This window comes from Euprymna scolopes, chromosome 25 (genome assembly GCF_053919585.1).
Source record: "Euprymna scolopes isolate OS-2025 chromosome 25, ASM5391958v1, whole genome shotgun sequence".
Taxonomy (NCBI): domain Eukaryota; kingdom Metazoa; phylum Mollusca; class Cephalopoda; order Sepiida; family Sepiolidae; genus Euprymna; species Euprymna scolopes.
Genome location: NC_136506.1, coordinates 23,064,167 through 23,089,277, shown reverse-complemented (window position 1 = coordinate 23,089,277; position 25,111 = coordinate 23,064,167). Strand labels below are relative to the sequence as shown.

General features: G+C 35.5%; 1 protein-coding gene across 1 annotated transcript in view; it reads right to left on the bottom strand.

Moving 5' to 3' along the window:
• Positions 1 to 395: 395 nt before the first annotated feature.
• LOC145247286 (tubulin alpha chain-like) overlaps positions 396 to 25,111 on the bottom strand; it is an 85,172-nt gene continuing 60,456 nt past the window's right edge. The window contains exons 2-3 of the mRNA XM_080108907.1: positions 5,962 to 6,184; positions 396 to 2,458 (exon numbers count right to left, since the gene is read on the bottom strand). Coding sequence (XP_079965033.1) covers positions 1,329 to 2,458; positions 5,962 to 6,184 — 1,353 coding nt within the window. The 3' untranslated portion in view covers positions 396 to 1,328. The remainder of the gene's footprint in view (positions 2,459 to 5,961; positions 6,185 to 25,111) is intronic.

The window sequence follows — 25,111 nt, the reverse complement described above, 5'->3', positions numbered from 1 at the left end:
AGAATTATTGATAGTGTTTTTAGATAGATGAGTGTTTCTTGTGAAAGTTTGGCGAGAGAGAGGGACCATAGATTGGAGCTCAGTCAAGCACTTGCCATGAAAATAACGATAAAACAGAGACAAACTCGCAAATTGCATAACGCTTCACATCCTATTAACAAAGTAGTCGTCAAAAACAATCGATTTATCTCTTCATACTAAATGTTGCTTAGATTGTAATAATGTAAGGGAGAATTTATGATCATCCCTTTTATAACCAGATACTGTTCGATTTTTTTTTTTACTAAAATAAATGGCTGTATTAATGGTTAGCGTAATGGCTACATGTTTAACTTTGTGATAATCAAAAGTGTCTTTTGGAGATAAATACGCATAATAATGTTTATAAAAGGTAATATGTTTCATAAACCCACATTATTAACCATTTGGTTTATTAATTAGCTTTGAAATGGTCCGAGAAAATTAATATTTATTTTTTTAAAAAGGCATTTTAAAAACATGCCAAAAAATTTCTCAAATTTTGATATTTTTGGTCAGCTTCAGCAAAGATTTTTTTTTTGATCACCTTCAGAAAATGGGCGCCGAGTTCGAGTTTTATGTAAAAACCGAAACGAAATAAAATAAAAATGAAAATGTTGTGTAATTATTTAAAAAAAAGAAATATTTTATTCCAAAATCAATGTTTATTAAAAATAAAATCCTTATGTAATTATGTGAAGTAAATTTCGATATTTCAATTACAAACTTCAATTTTAAATAATAAATACACAAGAACTTTCATTAATAAAATAAAGATTTCCTTTTAAATAAAATAGTTATTTTTTTCAATAATTACACAACACTTTCGTTTTTCTTTCGTTTCAGTTTCTTTCAACTTCAGTTTTTAACATAAAACTCGAATTCAGCAGGCGTTTTCTTTCTAGGCCGCTGTGTCTCAACATTACCAAGATTATTCTTAGGTATGCAGATAATTAAAATAAAAATGTAAATTTATACATGTTTTACATTATTTAAAAAAAGTCTCTTGAAAAACGAAGTATCAAATTCTTGGAATTATTTCAAATATATAAAAATTGAAGTTTTAATAAAGTGTATTTATGAAAAATAAAAAAAAAAGATTTCTTCTCGTCTACTCAAAATTACATATTTATCCCTAAAAGACATTTTCCCGCTGACAATATTAAACATGCACCCACAATGCTGCCAATTAATTACACATTGCTGCAAAATGTTTTAAAATGTTTAACTCGCGAGGATATTCTGGTTCATGTAGATAACCACTCAAAAGCAGAATCGGTTGTGAAGGACGGTGTGTTCACGGCGGTTTATCAGTATTCTTCGAATTCGTCTTCCGGTATACATTCATCTGAATCACCACCGACCTCCTCATAATCCTTCTCGAGAGCTGCCAAATCCTCGCGAGCCTCTGCAAACTCTCCTTCCTCCATCCCTTCACCAACGTACCAATGCACGAAGGCGCGCTTAGCGTACATCAGATCAAACTTGTAGTCCAACCTTGCCCATGCTTCGGCTATGGCGGTCGTGTTGCTCAGCATGCAGACCGCTCTCTGGACGGTAGCCAAATCTCCTCCAGGGATTATAGTTGGAGGCTGGTAATTGATACCGACCTTGAAACCGGTGGGGCACCAGTCTACAAATTGGATCGAACGCTTCGTTTTGATGGTGGCGATTGCTTGGTTAACGTCCTTCGGTACGACGTCTCCACGGTAGAGCATGCAGCAGGCCATGTATTTCCCGTTGCGGGGGTCGCATTTGACCATCTGGTTGGCGGGTTCGAAACAAGCGTTTGTGATTTCTGACACGGACAATGATTCATGATAAGCCTTTTCCGATGAGATGATTGGCGAATACGTGACCAGAGGGAAGTGGATCCTCGGATAAGGGACGAGATTGGTTTGGAATTCAGTCAAATCCACATTTAATGCACCGTCGAAGCGAAGAGATGCTGTGATAGAACTGACAACTTGAGCAATTAATCTGTTCAGATTAGTATAACTTGGTCGTTCAATGTCGAGATTCCGACGGCAGATATCGTAAATGGCTTCATTGTCCACCATGAAAGCGCAGTCAGAATGCTCCAAGGTGGTGTGGGTTGTGAGGATGGAGTTGTATGGTTCAACTACAGCCGTAGACACTTGGGGAGCAGGGTAGACGGAGAATTCAAGCTTGGACTTCTTGCCAAAATCGACACTTAGGCGTTCCATGAGTAGAGACGTAAAGCCGGAACCAGTACCACCGCCAAAACTATGGAAGACCAGAAAGCCTTGCAACCCAATGCACTGATCGGTAAGTTTACGGATTCGATCAAGTACCAGATCGATAATTTCTTTGCCGATTGTGTAATGGCCCCGGGCATAATTATTGGCTGCATCTTCTTTACCGCTAATGAGTTGTTCTGGGTGAAACAATTGGCGATATGGACCAGTTCGTACCTCATCTAAAAAAAAAAAAAAAAAAAAAAAAAAAAAGAGTGAAAAACAAAACAAAACAAAAAAAAAAAACAATAACAAGTCTGTATTATTTAAATGATTCGGGCCACCGTATTCATTTTGAATGTTGTTTTAGCAACATTGCAGCCGATGTAACCTCCGATCTTCTTGAGGCGTATCTTGTCGAATTCGAGAATATTTCTGTGGAACTTGGGAATCTGCAGTGAGTTTCGAACGGAACGCTTTATTTAATTTGACAAGATAGACTTGAAAAAGGTCAGAGATTACATCGGCCGAAACGTTGTGTAAATACCACTCAAGATGAAAACAGTAGTCCAAATCCTCATCTAAAGAATTCAGAAAAACAATAACGAATATTTTAAAGATATGTACATTCAATTTAAACATTTATCGATAGATATCATTTCTGGGGGTGAGGAGTTCACTATTTATCAAGGCCAAAGGTCACTCGTGGATAATTGTTACTGAAGTGGATGAATTAAAAGTTGAATAATGAAAATATTTTAAGAAGTTTAAATTTGACAAAATTTGAATTCTTATAATTATACTATATAGCAAGTATTTGTCGATGTATTTCAAACTTAAGCTTGATGTTACATATTCAGTACCCTACACCAATAGGGATTAGGTTAGTTAGTGTGAATTTTGACAAAGGGGTCACATTTAGTGCATGTCAGGATAACCTTAATCTGCAAACAAAATCGTTCCCAGAGACGGACGACGTAAAATTTAGGCTGGTAGCAGAGGTGAAACGTTGTCGACAAAATAGATGATGTCGAATGACGTTGCGTTTTTGAGCGGAGAGAAACAAAAATTTTCAGATCAGTCTCTCCATGGAAGTCATGCGAACGAGACTCTGTCAATAATATAGAAAACTTTGTAATCCAAGCTAGTTCGATTTCTCTATACGTGCGCATCTCTCATTTAATTAAGTTAGAAAGTAATGTTAAGAACTAAACAAATAGCTAATGTAACACTAGTCTCTATCTCCCTCTCTATCTCTTTCTCTCTCTTTCTCTCTCTTTCTCCTGTGTGAATTCTTTCCAAATAAAGCTATTTATAAAAACACTCCGCGAACGTCTCCTTGTGTCCTCTTTCTTCATGAAAAAGAAGCTTATTTCTAGACGAAATGGCGACGATAAAGAGAATAAAAAGACTCCGTATAAACATACCGCCAATATGTATTTTGTGATTGAAAATGTTATATTGAAAGACCAAAGTGGATCGCATTAAAAATAACTTTAAAACGTTTGAGTTAATTTTAGCCAGATTCTACGCAAATGTTTCGTTCGTGGGTTTTCTTCTGAAAACTTTATCGTTTAAAGAAACGCCACAAGAACAAATTAGGAAACAACAAGCCCGGTGAGCATGCAGGCTATTGTAACGGATCATTTCGTTATCCAACAGCCGGGGAAAGCTTTAAAAAAAAGGGTGGCCTAGTCTTACTCGCATTAAATGTTACCATCCATTTGCGGCACCATTCCACTGCGGTCTTAGATTTATATGCTTATTTTCCAGAGATCCTGAAACCTAATTGATCCATAATTGTCAACTGTAAATTAACGTGTTTATCATGCTTTGGTGACTCCTAACAAACGGTTCCCCAGTTCGATACAAAACACCTGATGAAGGCCGGAGGGCAAAACGGCCGAAACGTTGTCACTACAAGAACCAAGATGAGGAAGTCAGTCCGACAATCTCAATAAATGAAAACACCTCATCTAAAAAATAGACAATTACAATGTTTGGAATATATTTATGATATATCTTTCTTTAGAAAATCATAACACAGGACATTCACTTAGGGTTAATATACAGGTTTATTTACAAAGGGGATACAAGATGATTTCAAAAAGAATAGTTCTACATTGTACGTTATTGTACGGAGGGGTGTTAGGTCATTCCATTATAACAATTTAATACATTAGTCATGTAAAATAAAAATGTATATTCTAAAACTGGTGATTCCGACGTGATTAAATAAGAATTAGATATGTTTTATTGTTTTATATATTGTACCTTGCTTATCTGTCATAATTTTAACTGTAAATAAATGTGCTAACCCTATTTTGGTTTTGGTCTTGCGTTTTGATTAAGGATATGTTTGAATATACGTTTCACTAGCTCCTCTATTGAATACTAGTGGGGGTGCTCGGCGTTGCCCAGGTGTTAGTAGAAAAGAAAAGTGTTAGTAGACAGGCAGGTAGGCTCGAATCCGTGACGCGAAGGCCGAAAAGAAGAAAATAAAATAAAAGCTGAGATCTTATCACTACGCTAAGAGGCGCAAGGAAGCGAAAAGCGTTGAAATGTAACGATTAAAACGTTGACTTGCAGAAATGGGTTCAAGCAGGTGCAGAAATAAAGGTTGGCTGCAGATCAGTTTCTGCTTTTTACGATCTTGGAGAAAACCAGCTTCCCACAAAAAGAGGGAGCTCTCCAAATGAATAGCAATTGTTTGCTATAAAGGGTTTCCCAAACAATGGTCAAAGCTGATTGCCTTCAAGATGTCTCGGCCAAGAAGGTCAGGCAAGTCGATTTGCTTCGATTAGTTTCGCTTTATTTATACGAAAAAGACCAAAAAAATGCGAAAGAAAGGAATAGAGGGAATTTTATAAAAGTCGATCCAAATAAATGTAGAGACGACGTCCGTTCGTAAATCGTAAATATTATGATCTTGGGAGTATATAAAAAGTTGTAAAAAATAGTAACCCCCCTCGAGTGCTCTGTCCCCCCGGAAAAAGCCTTTCTTGGACACACAAAAAATGCGCGCGCCACTTTTGCCTTTTATATATATATATATATATATATATATATATATATATATATATATATATATATATATATTACATAATAGGGGGAATAATTTACTTGGTGAACTAATTTGCAAAAATAAAATTAAGAAATAATTATGATAATGTTGTTCATCAACTTCCGTCTGTGTTTGTTTACAATATCACTTCAGCTGATATTTGGGCTTGACGATCTTAAAAATAGTCTTTCTTAGAATTTTTACAGGAGAATATTTTACATTATACCGGCCAAGGTTACAACGGTTTAACGTAAAAGACTCCCCTGTAAAAATCCTTAATATCTATAGCAGAAGAAAGACTATTTTTAAGATCGAATGTTTTCGATTTTCGACACTTATCGGGTGAATTTCTGTACAAAACATATCTAAGAACACTGCGAGACATATAAATTAGCTTTCTGTGAAATTTGCAAAAGATAGGCTCAGTCGTTTTGGAACCTATGAGGAACTCTCACACACACACAAAGTGACTTTTATATAATAGTAAAGAATAGAGATACATGAGCTGTGAAATAAAATAATGATTTTACATGAAATTCAATGCAAGAAAAAGCTACTAGATGAGGACAGGAAATCATTAAAAGTTATATTATTGATCCTTTCTGATAAGGCTAGGCAACAGATCCCCCTCGAAATAGGGGGGGGGGGCTTCTTGTTCTGCAACCTAATGGCAATACTTACCGATTACGGTGGGTTCCAGGTCGACAAACACGGCTCGGGGTACATGTCTGCCACCTCCGGTCTCACTGAAGAAAGTGTTGAAAGAATCATCGCCATTCGATTGTGATCTTAGGTCTGGCACTTGGCCATTCTGTTGGATACCATGCTCCAGGCAATATAATTCCCAGCATGCATTGCCAATCTGGACGCCGGCCTGTCCGATGTGGATACTGATACATTCACGCTGCAAAAGTAAACAATAAGAAATATATAAATATTCATATTCAAACGAAAAAATTATAAACGTGTAACACTGAATAGCTCTGCCAGTCTGTTTTAACTAGCAGGAGTATCCATACACACTTTAAATATGTAGACATCGGTAGTTGAACAGACGGCCATCTTGGATAACAAGTTATCCAAGATGGCCTTCTCATTTGCATTTCTCAGTAGATTTTAAATAATTTCTCATATACTAATATTTATATATAAACAGAAAAAAACTACATATATTTTTCTCACAATCCACTCACGCCGTCATATAGTGACTTTGCCAATACTACCTTTATTAAAAAAAGAAAAAAAGAACTACTGAAAAATATGTATGATGTACAGTACTCGTCAGTAAGCGAAAATATCATATTCCAAAAATCGCGTTGTCAAATAATCTTATTTTTAAATACCCGGCTAGCAAATATACAGATTTAAATACAATAGAACAGGCTGTTTACACTGTGGACTTAATGATACCTAATGCATTGTGAAAGCAATGTTCAATTTTATGAAGGTTTACTACCGAAGTTCACACAGACACACACACACACACACACACACACACACACACACACACACACATATATATATATATATATATATATATATATATATATTATATTATATTATATTATATTTCTCCTAATCTGCCTGTCTGTTCTACTTTTTCTCAGAAACTACTGGAGCGCTCTGGCTTAAATTTTGTATGGACCTTTGTTTTGATAAAATGCAACGAACTAAGTATTATTGTATCTGTTCGGCTTAAATTTTGCATGGACATTTGCTATGATAAAATGCAATGAACTAAGTATCATTGTATCTGCTCGGCTTAAATTTTGTATGGACCTTTGCTATGATAAAATGCAACGAACTAAGCATTATTGTATCTGTTCGATGCACAGTAAGGGGTTAATAGGGATTAATAGTGATTTGTGACCACCATACGACATTTACTCTATAAGTTTTCTTGGAAACTACGAGGCTGATATGGCTAGAATTTTGTATGGATCTTTCCTATGAACTTTGCTACGAACTAAATATTATGGTACCCTTTTGAAGCACAGCCAGGGACTAATAATAAATCATATGATACGCAGTTAATGAAAACATGATCACAATTTTAATTACATTCATCTATTAATTTGGAATAAGCAGTCATTCTAAGGCAACAACATATTATACTTTTGCTTGTTCTTAGCGGGCAAAAAGTCTAATATGTAAATATATACAATTATTAAAAAAATTAAATATTGATCTAATTAACAACATTAATTTAGGTAGTAAATGCAGCTTCTCTTCCAACTTTCGGATTTTAATCATGTCAAAACACACTTTATTTCCTTCTGATGGATTGATTGTTACTATTTCTTCTGATGAGTTAAGGGCAAAATAGATTCACTGATTGATATAATAATTAATAATTAACTAAAGATGATAATCCTATAAGAAAACCGAAAAAAACTAATAGGGAATTAATTAAAATGAATGTTTAAAAGAATATGCAAATTAGCTAGATCTTTTGCTAGTGAATGCATTTCCACAACCAATATATAAGAACATTGTATTTTCTTTTTAAATAAATAGAAAATATGGTTTTTATAGGAGTATAGATAGATATGGTGTAATGGACACATATTATAAGGTATTTATAGCTTCTCTTCCAATTTTCGAATTGTAATCATGTCAAAACGCACTTTATTTCCTTCTGATGGATTGATTGTTACTATTTCTTCTGATGAGTTAAGGGCAAAATAGATTCACTGATTGATATAATAATTAATTGATTGATTTTGTGCTACGAAACAGATACTGTCAAGAATTGTAAATGTCAATTGAATTAAAGGAACAAATAATAAGATGGTCAACATCATGAACTTTGGAATGTAGACTTTTGTCATTCATTCACTATATTGCTCTGTAATTACATTGAGCTTCTTAAATAAGGATTGGTATATATTATAAGAAAATAAAAGTAGATTTCCGCAGAGTTCATATAGAAACGTTGTTTTAATTTTAATAAAATAAAATACGCATCAAGTGCGCTCGAAAGCCAAATATTTGTTTATTTTCCTAATATTACGTTGCATTTGGCTTTCAAGCGCAATCGATGCGTATTTTATTATATATATATATATATATATATATATATATATATATATATATATATATATATATATATACATATATATAACGCGTGTAGATAAAAGAAGAGAGTAAATTCAATTCTATAAGAGGAGACTTATCGGGATAATATAAAGCTCAACAAAGTTCAACGGAGCTTATATCCCCTTTATGTCCCAAATAAATATATGTATATCCTTATCAAATAAATGATTCATTCTATATTTTCCAATATATGGCGTTTGTGAATTCATTTTCTACTCCTATTGTCCAATACATACATATATATATATATATATATATATATATATATATATATATATATATATATATATATATATATATATATATATATATATACTAGCAAAAGTACCCATCGTTGACTGGGTTCAAAAACAGCCTACAGAAAATGGACTCTGATTTATGAAAGTATGATAGGTTATGAAAAGGAAGGGTTGTAAAGAGATAGCTTCGAATTTGGGGTTATCAAAACGAAAGCAAAATATGATGAAATTAAAAATAAAATAAACCCCATAATTTATTATTCCATACCTGTTCACACTGAAAATCTTATCACAATATTCTGTGAATCTATATTAAAAAAAACTTGTTAAACTTTGTGACATATTTCCATTATATGGAGGTCAGGTGCGAACAAACACCCCATAATTTTATTATACCATATTTCTTCAAACTGAAACATAATTATCAAAGTATACTTACGCAGATAGATATGAAAAGTCTTTATTAAAGTTTGTGCCTATTTCCATTCTATGGAGGCCAGGCGTGAACGCAGACCCCACAATTTTATTATACGATCCCTATTTAAGTTGAAACATACTTATCAAAGTATTCTTATGTACATCTATATCAAAAACACTTGTAAACGTTTTTTTTTAAATTTTTAAATTTTTTATTTCCATATTTTGTGGACCAGGCGCGAACGCAGACCCCACAATTTTAATGAACCACCGTTCTGCCAGATCAAACATACCCATTCCTGTGTCTCGATACGTCTATCATTATATGTAATCAGTTTTTTTAAAATAGTCAACCATATAGGAGCCTATTCGTGACCAGACACACACACACATACACACACACACTTTCTGCTTCATATTATATATATATGTGTGTGTGTGTGTGTGTGTGTGTGTGTGTGTGTGTGTGTGTGTGTGTGTGTGTGTGTGTGTGTGTGTCGGATCTATGAGGAATTGTTTATACTTTTTAAAGTCAAAATAAGCAACGAGAGAAAATCATTTAAACTCATATTCTCGATTTTCATAGTCCACGGCCGTAACCATGGGGCTAATCTCGCAATCCACGGGGAACTTCCGTGATTCAGGAGCATGATTTTGATAAACAAATGTCTGTGGAGTAAGTTCCTGATCACCTGCTGAAAATGTTATTCCTAAATCCTTGAAGAGACGGAACCTGAATGTTGTTGGCAGATATTCCACGTGTGAGTAACCGGATCTTTTTAAAAATACCCAACGTGGCTGCTGCGTACGATTCAATCTAACTGACTCATCTATGCGGAATTTACAAAATCAGGCAATTTGGGAATTTTGTGGTGAAACTTGATTGAAATTCTAACCTGATGGGATGCGAGCAGTATAATGGATTCCAACTCAGACTATAAAGTCTGAGATATTTATTATTGTTTTTTTTTTTATTTTTGATAAACACGTGAGACATAAAAGTAGTATGGATTACGAGTTGCAGGATATGTAAAGCCTCGGCAGCATTCAGCTTTGTAAGATCTTGAAAAACAAACAAAAAAACAACTATAAATCTAAATTAAGATTTTATAATGACATCCTCTTTTCTACATTGCTGTATGGAAGTGAAATCAGTTAAAATGGAAATTAGACGCGTTTGATTCTAAATGCCTTAGAAAAATTCTATGGATCAAATAGCGCGATGAAACTATCGATTAAAAAGTTATAGACTGCATTAACCAACAGGTAGTATCGTTAATAATCTGCAAACGATGTCTCTGCTGGTTAGGATATACTCTAAGATTGGCGCTAGAGAGTATTGCGAAACTAAGTATTCCAATGGACGTTTTGAAGGGGAAAAAAGAGGAAAGCCAAAAAATGAACTGGAAACAAACAATCGAAAAAGATTTGATTGCAACAGGAAGAAACTAGAAAGAAACTATGGATCTGGGTAGAAATTAGATGCGTTTGATTGCAAGTGCCTTAGAAAGATTCTAGAATCAAATACAGTTATCAAATTACCAAGACCAAGAAGCCCGGGATCGCACTAACCAAGAGAAGGACGTTGTGAATCTTTCTTTTCTCCAGCTTGACGATCGAAAACGAGGGTAGACTTTAACTGTCATATGACGCATCGCAGGACGTGGAAGTTCCTTAGCCTAAGTAGGCCATAAGACATCACAAGTAAAATAGTTATGTTGCTGACAGCATCATATCACCTTTTTTCTGCTTGTTGTATCATTTGAACACACAGGCTTCAGCTGCCATAAAACTTTTATAATTCCGATAGCGAAAGGTGACGGAACATTTTTATTTCTTTTGTCAGTTTTCAGTTACATTTAACAGAACAAAATCGATTAAAAACGAACATTTCCCTCGAAAATATTTAATCTGGATGTTGGTTGGTTGGTTGTTTTGTTTTACGGCATATCAACCCTTTTCAGGTTATTTAATGCCGAATCTGGTGATTTTGAAGAACGATTTTTTAATATAGTATATTTGTTTTTTAAGTCGTATTCTATTTAACCCATAGTTGGGACCCTAACAAGTGCTACCACTCCAGGTCAGAGTGGACCTGGGAGCAATGGCAATTGAAGGGTGGCTCCACATTCCCTAAGACCTGCAAGCTGGGGCCCTCACCATCGGATATAGTTTAAGGTCATATCCAGGACCTAATCTGGATGTTATCCGCAACAGCACATTTCCAGCTGAAAACTTGACCGGTCCGCAGTTGAACAGGATTCTGTCGCTCGACATGCAGAAGTTAAATAAATATTCATCTTTTGTTGGTATATTTAGTTTTACTCAGCTCTGTTTTAGCTCTGTAGATGTTGGTTCTCGTTCAATTTATGAAGATATTGGTGCTCATCATGGAAATTCGAGATAGTAGTGTTGTATAGCGGGGGTTCATATTGGGGACATGTATAACGGGGGCTTAGAACAAACGATCATGACATTTATATGCATTACACACAGAGTTCGTATCATTAATACGGAGCTGAGACATTTATACAACAGTTTTTGTTAACACAGATAGAGGGGAGATGTTGTTCAATGCTATATTTATCAATAATTAATTTATATGTATACTAGCAGGGGCGCCTGCCATTGCCCAATCATAAAATACCCTTAGATATGATATTTTAATTTATGCAGATTTCGTATTTATTATTATAGTCAATTATTTCATATTATATTGTGCCCAATATATAATCATTATTTCAAAAATTAAAAAAAAAAATGATTTGAGCGCCATCATCGGAATCGAAAGTAAAAGCAAAACAGTTTCATGGTTGAAACTATGTCTACAAGTTCAGCAAAGTGTGAAGTTCATTTTTTTTTTTTTACATAGGCATAACCACTTATCAAGGCCCAGAGACCACTCGAGGATAAGAGATAAGTGGCAGAGGTGACATTACTTGGAGAAGGGTTATACAAAGTTTGTTTATAGAGATGATAGACAAATCGCATTTACCTTTCAATTGTAAAGACGACACGAAGAGAAACAGTTACAAAATATAGATGATTATTCTTTATTAATCAGCCGGCTGATTGATAACTCAAGAATTCAAACTTGTATGGCTACATGGTCTCCTTTTACCCTCTTCGCCTCTAAGAGCATGACTCTAGCTCTGTCTGTGATTCTCTAACTTCGAACCCTGTCTCAATATATCGAGAATCTCCTTTCTTTATGACGTCAGAGTTGTGGTCAACCAACGTGACTTTATCACGTTTCAATTTCTCCATGCCCTTCGCACATGTATCTAACACCTTTCATTAAAAAAAATCCGTAAATTTAATTGTATCATTAACCTATTTGTTGCATTACATTTTCAACTGTGTTTTCGTCCATTCTTTTCACTCACATTTTTAATATCCAGTTATTTCTAAATGAATGGACAACCGCTCGATCTCTGACATGAATAATATTAGTTATTTGCGAGAAACAATGCCAATCGTTCTGCATTCCTAGGATTTCATTATCTAATATCTTTTAACAGTTGCCTACTGGGTTCGATCCTAGCCTTTTCCTAATATCATTTTCCAATTTATTTAGTTTTGCTTTCTTACTTAATGAGGTCTATCCCTTTTCATAACAGTAACCCTCTACATCTAAATGAACCTGGGTTTTGTTTGAGGTGAAACAGCAAGCGAAATTAAAGTTGGTTAGGAAATAAAGAGATAACATGCGGTATTCACCTTTTATTTGCTAAATTTACGCATAAATTTATACTTTTGTATATATATATTTTTTTTTACATAGGCGTCACCACTTATCAAGGCCGATAGGGCACTCAAGGATAAGGGTTAAAGAGTGTGGAGTAGTCAAAAGGACAATATAGTAATCGATAGTAATGGAAGTTCGGTAAATTTGTTAACTTAAGTGGAACGGCTCATCAGAAACTTGTTCACGTTGGACTTGAAGACAACCATATTATAGACGGCTGGAAAGCAGGAAAACGGAAGACAATTCCACAGGCGTGCAGTTCTAAGAAAGAAGCTTGGATCATGGAATCTATGTTTAGGTTTAGGCACAGATAAAGAGTGGGGAAAATTATTGATAATGTTTTCAGCTAGTCTAGTGTTTCTTGTGAAAGTTTGTCGAGGGGGGGACCATAGATTGAAGCTCAGTCGAACACTTTCCATGAAAATAACGATAAAGCAGAGACAAACTCGCAACATCTCTTCTGTGAGATAGAGGTTGCAGTGAAGAGAAAAGGACATCTCCCACCAGGCCACGAAGTCTATTTTGAACTCTATCAAGGCAGGACAAGTCTTTTCTAGCAGCTCCTGCCCATATGTGGCAACAGTATTCCATCCTTGGACGTATCTGGCTCTTATATAGATAGAGAATTGCATCAGCAGTGAGATATCTACTGGATCGATAGAAGGATCCCACCACTTTTCCAGCGGCATTGGCAACAGATTTGATGTACGTATTCCATTTAAGATCAGGAGTAAAGGTCAAGCCCAGAAGCCTGTCAAAACTTGAGGCCTCCCCAAGACGAGAGCCATTCATTTTAACTGATGCCAGATGGGGATCAGAACGTTGATGATGTAAAGATAGAAGCTTGGTTTTAGATGCACTAAAAGTAACCAGCCACTCCTTTCCCCATTGTACAACGTGATCAAGATCAGAGGAGAGAGAATCGGAGAGAACTTGGTCGTTTACTGTCTTAGATGTGCTACCATAGATAGTAGTGTCGTCAGCAAAAATGTCTACAAATGATGTAAGGATGTGATTTGGAAGATCATTAATGTAGATCAGGAAAAGAGTTGGGCCCAGGATGGATCCCTGAGGGACTCCAGCATTTATACTGTGAGCTTCTGATTTTTGCTCATCAACTACTACTCTTATGAACCTATCAGAGAGAAATGATTTAATAATTGAAAAGACATTTCCAGCTATACCATAGCTGGAGATCTTGTGAAGTAAACCTTTATGCCATACCCTATCAAAGGCCTTTGATATGTCAAGAGCAATTGCCCTAGAAAGGTTGCCTCTGTCGAGAGATTCGCTAATCCTATGAGATATAACTGTAAGCACATCTGCTGTAGATCTAGCAGAACGGAAACCATATTGTGTGTCACTAAGAAGGTTATTTTTGCTGAGCTGGTTGATTACTTCTGTATTTAACACAGATTCCAGCAACTTACTCATGACGCACAGGAGACTTATTGGCCTGTACTGAGAGGGGGATGAACGATCACCTGAATTCTTAAATACAAGGCATACTGATGAGATTTTCCAGGGTGATGGGAAACAATTCTCCTTAAGACAACGTTTAAACAGTTTTGTAAGTATGGGTGCTAGTTCTGATTGAAGTTTTTTGAGTACTATAATTGGAATACCGTCAGGGCCGGTTGCTTTACTGGAATCAAGGTTTTTGATTAGCTTGGCAACATCACGTACAGATATTTGTATATCACATAGTGTGTTTTGGGGTTGGCGGCCTTGGTCGCAAAGGGTAGAATTGGCTGCAAAGTTCTTGGCAAAGAGTTTGGCTTTGCCTGATGCTGACGAGATTAACTCAGGTCCATTGATGATAGTTGGGATAGAGCACACGCTTCTGTTCAGGATTCTGTTTGCAATTTGCCAAAACTGGTGGGAACCAAGCTGCTGCTCAGCTACTTTGGACTTGACGGACTGAGCATACAACTCTCTTGCGTTCTTTATTACTTTCTTACAATGGTTGCTGGCAGTCCTGAAAGCGGCTTTAGTTTCCATACATCTATTACGTTGGGAGCAGTGGGAAAAGTGATTTTTGTGCGCAATAGCAGCAGCACATTCTGGAGAAAACCATGGCTGGCTGTTAGGTTTTTGCTGGAACTTTTTCGAGGGTATGAAATTGTCTATACCTACAATTAACCATCCGTCAGGTCTGATACTATAGACGACACATCCTTTACGACAAATGTGCGCGTAACTGAAATGTTATTTATCCATCCATTTTAATGTCTCTGGCATATCGCTACACACACGTGTGTGTGTGTGTGTGTGTGTGTGTGTGTGTGTGTGTGTGTGTGTGTGTGTGTGTGTGTGTGTGCGTGATAGATAAAAAAGAGAGCGCGTGTCTTAATAAAGTGGGTGGAAACTGAGATGGCTTCCTCGTCCTTGCATGACCGAAAATCCTGATAGTGATGATGATCATCTCTTCTTATATATAAAAGGCACTTTGTCTGTGTGTGTATGTGTGTGAGATAAAGAGAGAGAGAGAGAAAGAGAGAGGAGGGAGGGAGTTTGTGTGTTTGTGTGTGTTCCCCATGGACTCCAAAACAGCTGGGTCCATTTTTATGAGATTTCACAGAAATGTACTTTGTGTCCGGGACAACCCTCGAAGGAGGAAAAGCAAAGCAAGAAATTGTATGAAATTAAGAAAACGTCGAAAAGAGAAAGAAACACATTTTAAAGCGATAAAACTTGAAATGAAAAAGTTTCATAGAAAAGATAAATCCGTTAATAATGGTTTTACAAATGCCAAAGGAAATTACTTTCGTGTATTATGTAACGTATAAACCGAGTAGAGCGCTTAAAATACGGTCTTGTGTCAGATCTGGCGCAGATGCAGACAAAAAAAAATGAGATACTATGAGATTGACCTTTAAACGTGTAGTAATTGACAGATGTAAACGCTTATGTGAAACCATCAGCACACGTGAAAGAGAAAAAAAAAGGAAATAAATTAGAATCGGTCTACTCCCTTATCCCCAGCCATGTATCGGATGTCGGGATTGTATTACCGCGGTTGCTTTTTAGCTCGAACACAGATCAACAAAGATAGCCTAACGGGTGCAATGGCAGCATGTAATACGAAGTACCCGATGCGTTCACCAATATTCAAAATACGGATTAAAAATTATAATGGAGGCTTAAATTTTTGCTATATTTAATCATAAATTGGCAAACATGGCGTTGATACGTTACCAATTCATGAGAGTGTTTCCGGTTTTGCAGATCGCGAAAGACGTAACATGGCGCAAGTATTGCGTACAATCTATATATCTGTAAAGTTGAACGTGCCTGTGTGTCTGTCTGTCTGTCTCTCTGTCTGTGTGTCTGTGTACATTTCCCTACGCAATAACTCTGTCAATTTCAAGTCTACAGACTCGAAATTTGATATACAGGGTACTGAGATTTGGGAATATCTTTGTGGTCGGTTTTAGCCCAGTAATTTTGCTGATAAGGGGTCAAAGTTCGACGATTTGACCTTTGAGAACTCTACCAAACTCCTCCGATAATTTGGGGTCTAAACACTTGAAATTTTAGATATAGGTTCCTTGGACACGGATCTAACTTAATAACTCGACTTGAACCCAAAACAATAAATTTAAAAAAAAACGGTCAATTTTTTTTTTTTTTTTTTTTGCTCAGCATACACCTCCCAAACACCTGGGCAACGCCGGGCACCCATGCTAGTATTTCTATATAATATAACAATCTTAAACTTCGTTTCCATTTTTTCTTGTCTTATACACACACACACACACACACACACACACACACACACACACACACACACACACACACACATACACACCATAAGACTAAGTAAGTTAACATTCAGACGGTATATAATTGTAGAAATATTCTAATTGTCTTTTTATAAAGCTTTTTGTCAATAAATTTGATTGTGTGTGTGTGTGTGTGTGTGTGTGTGTGTGTGTGTGTGTGTGCGTACGTGCATGCATATAGTATATAGGGGAGCAGACTAGCGGTATTGTGTATAGCATAATCACCTTGACACACCGGCTTCCGTCAGATCACTGAATTAAGCAACATTGAGCCTGGTCATTACTAAACTGGGTGACCAATTTCGGAACTCCTGGTGCTGAATGTAGGAGAACGTCAACACCTCCCTGCAAGAGTTGCAAAACCTTAACGTCGTTATCTCTCCTAACGGGGATATACATGCGACTGGGGAACGCTTGTGAATTTCATACTCCCATGGAACTTTCTTCATTGGAAATAGCCAGTTAAACCCGAATAGGGTTACTGCCAACCGACACACATGCATATAGTGTATATGGAGAAGCAGACTAGCGGTATTGCGTTTCACGGACGTCAGTTCTAGGAAAAAAAACTTTGCTTATGGAATCTCAGTTTAGTTTTAGGCACAGATAGGGAGTAAGAAAAATTATCGATAGTGGTTGTAGTTAGGCAAGTGTTTGTTGTGAACGTTTTACGGGGGGGATCATAGATTGAAGCTCAGACTCGTGTAATATAGCACAAAGCACGTATGAAAATGCATACGAAATGACTTCACCTGTAGGAAAAATAAAGACTTTAAAAAGGAGATCATGTTAGAGACGAGAAAAACGTTCGAGATCACGTTAGAGGCGTGAATAGTGTTCAAGAAAACGATCACATTTCTCAGCAGTAACGAGAGAATGGGGAAATAAATGTCATTGTACAAAACAAAAAGTGAGATGAAGTTATTTTCTATTCTTTGTCTGCTTTGCGACTGAAAACTATGTGTTGGTTCCCAGACCACGTTACACGAGCACCTACCATGAAAATAACAATAGAGCAGACAGAATCGTAGCGTCTCTTCTGTGAGAAAAAGGCAGTGAAGAAGAGAAGGGAAATCGCCCACTAGATTTCGATGCCGATTTTGTATTCTCTCAAGGCAGGGAAGAGTGCGCTCTAAGCAGCTCCCTTCTTCTTAGATGTGGCAATAGCACTCCATTTTAGGACGTATTCGACTCTTATAAAAGCAAATGATTGCGTCCGGACTGAGATAATTTGAATAGGAATGGATTATCTCCCCTTATTTTATTTTTATTTATTTATATTTTACTATTTTCACCCCAAACAAGACACATTGCCACTTGGTACATAAGGGACTACTATTTGGGATCGTCTCTACCAGGGTATTGTGGAGTATTGAGCAGCGAGATGTCTGTTCACATTACATTTAAACTTCTGTTGGTCAATACACTCAGGGAAGCAGGAAGGAATTGCAAAGTCTAGCTGTCCGAGAGAAGAAATTATTTGAGTAAAAGGCTTCCAGGCATCTAGGGACTTATTTATTTTTTACTCTTTTTTACCCCAAACAAGACACATTGCCACTTGGTACATAAAGGACTACTATTTGGGATCGTCTCTACCATGGTATTGTGGAGTATTGAGCAGTGAGATGTCTGTTCACATTACATTTAAACTTCTGTTGGTCAATACACTCAGGGAAGCAGGAAGAAATTGCAAAGTCTAGCTGTCCGAGAGAAGAAATTATTTGAGTAAAAGGTTTCCAGGCATCTAGGGACTTTAACACAGAAGGGGTGGGATTTTGCTGCTTTTCGGCTGAGTCATGGATAGTACGCGGAGGGAGGCACGAGTGCTAGAAGTTCATTAGGGCACATTTCATTAAAGTAGTTGTAAAATAGGTACAGGGATGTAAAATTGCAGCGATGGGACAGAAGTTGGAGCTTGGCGGACAGTATGGGGCCTATTAGATTAGATACTCTTTTTTTTCGATCTTGTCCAAGAGTAAGATGCATCTATTCAGATGTGACAAAGCAGGCGCTTCTTGGCCTTCGGGACAAGATCATAGGAAAGTATTTGTTCTGTTGCTACACTTCGCCTTTTTCTGTCCTCAGTCAGTGGATGAGAAATCCTTCATGACTGAGGCAATTTTTATTTTTTGTTCCTATCCGGAGTGCCCCATTTTGGGGAGCTGGATTTCCTCCACATTAAAAACCGACCTTGTGTCTAACTCTGCCCTCGTGGGGAGGCAAGTAAATAGGAACATCACACCATCCATGGGCGACTTGTGACTTTGTAAAAGCATAGGATACTCTCTGGTGAGAATAATTTTCCACTGTCCTTCCTTAACAACGATATTACATTTTGAAATATTCATTTGCAGAAATATCAAAAATTAGTTACAAGGTCATTCAAAAACGTGTGAAATAACGGTACAATTGATCACCCTTAGTCAAAAATACTAACAAATGTCTATCCTACTTTAAACTAGAATCATAATAGAGCCACCATAATACTATATTTACAATAGGGTCTGTACTACTTAAGATATCCCCGAATTGATTTGAAAAGTTTAATTTTTCATAAATATGCATATATACGTACAAAAAAATGATAATAATAATAATTCGAAGGCAGCAGGGAGTGAGATAAAACAAAACGAAACCACAAAAAAAAAAAAATGGTTGGTAAGACTCCTCCCATCTCGACCCTTTCTACATAATCGAGAACTCACTGTTTTTCAGTTTGTTCGAAACAGAAAACAAAACAGATCAATTTCTAAGTGTTGGTGGTGGTGGATCTAAACGAGGGGGAAAAGAAAAAAAAAACAAGTTAATTTTGATCCAAGTTTGAAATAAAGGGAAGTTCAGAGAAAAGAAAAACTATGAGCCTGCGTCCTAAATCCTTAAGTGATTTAGGACGAAGATAATTTAAGCAGAATCACTTAAAGATTTCGCTTTTATTTTGATGCAACCATAACTACGATAAGGATCTTCGTTATTTACGTAAAAATTTGAAATATTTTCAAATTTTCACCGGCTATGGGCAAATTGCCCCACTGTTTGTGGATTGGATTTATTTGCTTCCCCATTGAGCAAATTAGGCATAAGGCCGTTTTTTAATGTGGAGAGAGGGGGACGGGGAAGGGAAAAGGGGTCCAGCTCCCGAGAGGTGGGAAATGGGAGCTGGATAGTGAAGTCCATTTGGTATATAGGGTTGCCCCTACATGGACCAAAAGATTGCCACAAGGACAATGGTCTTTGATTGCAGCATCTGTCGGAACAGAGTATTTATTTGCTTCCCCACTGAGAAAATTAGGCACAAGGCCGTTTTTTTAATTTGGAGAGTGAAGAGGAAGTGGGGACCAGCTCCCCGGTATGAAGGGTTTCCCCTACATTGGCCAATAACTTATATGTGGAGTTGCCCCCACATATGGTCTTTGATTGCAGTATCTGCCGGAACAGATACTACACTTTGATCTCCCCCACACTGTTTGTGGATTCCTTGGGAAAGGCAAAAGCAAACGAAGCAAAACATCTGATTTGAAGTCCCGTTAGGTCGATCGTGAAGCACTGCAACACGTTTCCGGTAACTCTTGTAGCTGTGCTGGCTCCGACCGTATTGGCTAGCCTTTTCGTCGGACTTAAGACCTTGGAAAACTAGGTCTCCTTATTAACCACCCAGGCCTTCATCTGAAGAGGCAGCTCCAGCTTTGACTCTTTAAGCAAAAAACAACAGTACTCATTTGTCATGTCGAAAATAATAATATATCCCAAAATTACGAAAATTAATTGAGTAGAACAATTGCTATTATGTTTTTAGTAAAAAAAAAAATAAAAAAATAAAAAAATATCTATCACTATGGTCCGAAACAGTACGTCAGCTATTAAAGTGGCGAAAGGGGAAATAAGTATTCCGCTGTATTCGCAATCTTTAAGGTATTCACATCCAGGGAAAATGCAATTTCCGCCAATTACTTTTAACTATAAACTACTTTTAAAATTACTTTTAACTATAAATAATTTTCTAGTTGATGAATTTTTTATAATCTATGGATGCATTACTTATTTCACCCTAACATTTAAGCAAGCACTGTTGTGTTTTGCTTAAAACCGCATATTAAAATAATATCGACTCTATCTTAACGAGCACCAAATAGAGTTATCTCCCTTAGACTAAGCGCCGCGTAGTATACAATGAAAATGGTATTTACAGGTTTTAGTAGATCATAGTTTGAGCTGTTAACTGAAGAGTTGTTTTTTTTTTGTTTTTTTTATCGTTGAGTCTTTTCAAAACGGAGGCTGGGTTTTGTAGGATTCCGAAAAAGTACAATATGAGGTGAGGACGAGGAATTGCACAGGCAGGGCAAGGAATGACTCATCGCCGCCTTGTTAAAGCGATGGCTGACTTTGTTTTGACATGCGAAGAAAGACGATATGCCTCCCTATAGGAAGAAGAAGAAAAAAGAGATGAGTGATCCACGTTCGGCGATTTCTTTTCTCCTTTTATCGTTCTGCCCTTCCCTTAAAGAAATTCCTTGTCGGGGCACGATTCTCCTTTCAGGGCAGGTAGGAAACACACGCACGCATACATAGAATTATACATATTCTTATATGTAAAAAATAGTTATAAACACACACACATACACACACACACTAATATATATATATATATATATATATATATATATATATATATATATATATATATATATATATATATATATATATACTAGCAAAAGTACCCGTCGTTGACTGGGTTCAAAACAGCCTACAGAAAATGGACTCTGATTTATGAAACTATGATAGGTTATGAAAAGGAAGGGTTGTAAAGAGATAGCTTCGAATTTGGAGGTATCAAAACCAAAGCAAAATATGATGAAAGTAAAAATAAAATAGATAAACCCCATAATTTATTATACCATACCTATTCACACTGAAACACTTATCACAATATTCTGTGGATCTATATTAAAAAAACATTGTTAAACTTTATGACTTATTTCCATTCTATGGAGGTCAGGCGCGAACGAACACCCCATAATTTTATTATACCATATTTCTTCAAACTGAAACATAATTATCGAAGTATACTTACACAGATATATATGAAAAGTCTTTATTAAAGTTTGTGCCTATTTCCATTCTATGGAGGCCAGGCGCGAACGCAGACCCCACAATTTTAATGAACCACCATTCTGCCAGATCAAACATACCCATTCCTATGTCTCGATACATCTTCTATCATTATATGCAATCAGTTTTTTTTAAATAGTCAACCATATAGGAGCCTATTCGTGACCAGACACACACACACACACACACACACACCTTTATATATATATATATATATATATATATATATATATATATATATATATATATATATATATATATATATATATATATATATATATTCTCTAATGCAAGTTTCATTGAAGAGCAGGGACAATTCCTGTTTGTTTCACCTACAATCCATTTTTGTTCTTTTTGGTTGGCCACTGTTCGAACATTCTGTTCGAGTGTAAAAGAAATTTGCCGTATTCGCGATGGTTTTCGACTTCCATAAGTCGTCTTCAGGCGAGTGATGAAATAAAATTTTTAAAAAATGCGTTAGTGAGTTTAATGAAAAGACGATTAAAATCGTCTTAAATACTTCAAAGCACTTAAGCGTGCCTTCGCCTTCGAATTGAGCCTGATTGATGGTTGTTTTTTTCATACGGATTAGTAGGACTTCAATAATTGGGTGGCGTAGATCACAGTGTAAGACGGCCAAAATGGCGGTGATTTTAATTAGTCTGTCCCTAAATTCGGTTGGCGAGGGCGTGCTGTGAGGTGAGGTGTTGGTAAATGGAGCTGTTCAAGGAAGATAGCTCCATTTTACACACACACATTATATATATATATATATATATATATATATATATATATATATATATATATATATATATATATAGTAGAAATGGTAATTAATAAAAGCTGAAGAAAGTGCTCAATACTGTTGTAGAGCAAATATGTCTTTTATTTATTATTACTGTATCTTTCTGTTAAGTTACATTATTGTTTCAGCTACTCGGCCGTTTTTTTTTGCCGTCTGTAGCTTCCTCAGACTTTTACAGAAATGTTCGTTATGATGGGATGAAAGAGTGAATGATGTCAGGGGAGGGGTGCGAAAAGAGCGGAAAAAAGAGGAAGGGGACAAGGGGGAAAGGTGGGAGGGGGTGCTTGGTATGCCTGTAATGTTTTAGTTTTGGAGTTTAAGGAACTTGTGAGGGAGGGTCTGGGAAGTTCATTTCTGGTGTGGCTTAGGGCATAGGGATACATGGAGGGGGAAGGGGAATATGTGGGGGTAGGAGGAGGGGGGTTACTTTAAAATTCGAGTCTTAATGTTAAAGTGTACGCAGATCAACCAGCGTCTCGATGTTAACCCGTCACGACGGTACTATAACGTGAACTAAGAAATTAAGATAGTGGAAAGGGTCGATGCAAGCAAGGTCCATAGAGTTTTATGAGTACAATAGATAAAAGGTTAAGAATCTAGTCTTCAGTGTTTATGTATTAAGAGATTTCCGTCTGCTGTCGGGGTCTTAAATTCCAACAAGTCCAGATGACGAAAGTAAAAACGATAGCAAATATTAATACTAGTTATAATTAATTAATCTAATATATAAACGGCACTATGTCTGTCTGTCTGTCTCCATATTTTCAAATTCTATCTCCTCCGAAACTAAAAGTCGTAGAGCGGCGCTAGGGTCCTCAAATCATTGGATTTGTTATGGACTGTTCTATTATGGGTCTTTAAGCCGGTTGAAATTGTTTTTAAGAGGTAAAAAAATGGGTCAAAATTGAAAAACAATCTTTATGCATTTTGTACATTCATCTTAGTTTATTTTTAAACTTAGTTTTTAATCAGTTCATATGCGTGTTACGTTGATGCAGTGGTAACATCACCAGCTTTGAATGCTACAATTTTGCTTTCGGTTTCGATTCTAGCTAATGGCACCCTAATACTTTTATTTTTAACTTTTGAAATCAATACTCTATAATAATATATACTAAATCTGGACAAATTAAATATTATAATTATACGTATTTTACGACCGGGCAAAGCCGGGCCCCCCCTAGTTAAATATATATTTAGAATAGATTTAAAGAAAATATGATGATATATTTTACATATTGTAGTATTTAATTTAAAACTGATAACTAAGAGCTAATAATTTTATTTTATAGTTATATGGAAATAAATTAAATATTAAATGAACATATGGAATAGAACTCATGGAACTTGAAATAGTCATACAATTGACCTAATTGCAATATTTGGACATGTTAAATATTAGTTGTAAATAAAATATGTTTTAATCTATATATCTATAAAAGTGAACGTGTTTGTGTGCCTGTGTGTGCACATTTCCCTACGCAATAACTCTGTCAATTTTTAGTCTACAGACTCGAAATTTGATAAACATGGTACTGAGATTTGGGAAAATCGATGTGATCGGTTTTCGGCCAGAAATTTGGCGATTAAGGGGGTCAAAGTTCAACGATTTAACCTTTGAGAAGTCTAACAAACTCCTCCGACAATTTTGGGGCTAAACACTTGAAATTTTAGATATAGATTCATTGAACATGGATATAACTTAATAACTGGATCTGACCCCAAAACAATAAATGTTAAGGGGTTATAATAGCGGTCAAATTTTAAAAATTGACCGCTTTTTTTTTTTTTTTTTTTGCTGAACATACACCTCCAAACACCCGGGCAATGCCGGGCTGAAATGCTAGTTATAAATAAATTAAAAAGTAAATGGGAGAGTATTAATATATTAAATATTGTAATGATAATTTTTAATAATCATAAGACAAAAAAAGTAAAAGTAGAATTAAATTTTTGAGTGTTTATACATATTTAATTAGTTGAAATAAGAAAGTATCATATGATCCAAATAAACCAAATATGTTAATAGAAAAATAGATATAAAAACATAATCGGTTATCTCTATTGATTAAATTTGAACATTAAATAGAGTAGTATTTTTTACATTAATTAAACGTCAATAATTTTATTTTGGAATTATAGGTTAAAATATATTAAACTATTAAATTAACATACGGAATTGAGGTTGTGAAGCTTGAAATATTCCAACTGTTAGTCTAATTACAGCATTTAAACATGTTAAATATGAGCTTAAGTTAAAATTTCTAATAAAAAAGGTAAATGGGAAGGTAAGAGAATATAAAACATTATGTTAAAATAATAACATTAACAATCCCAAATTAAGTGCAAAATAAGAATTAATTAATTATTATAAATGCTCAATAAATTAATTAAAATAATATAATATTATACGGGTAGTTTACATTTAAACACAAATAAAAGTGGAATTAGGATTTTTTCAAGTTATATAAAAATTGTATCAAGCAATTTAACTAGTCTGAGAAAAGATTATTAATACTTGACTGAAGAATATTAGACTATAACAATTACAGAAAAAAGTTAATTTAAGTAAAAGTTTCAAAATAATTTAATTAAAAAATAGATAAATAAAATAAATAAAAATAAAATAGTA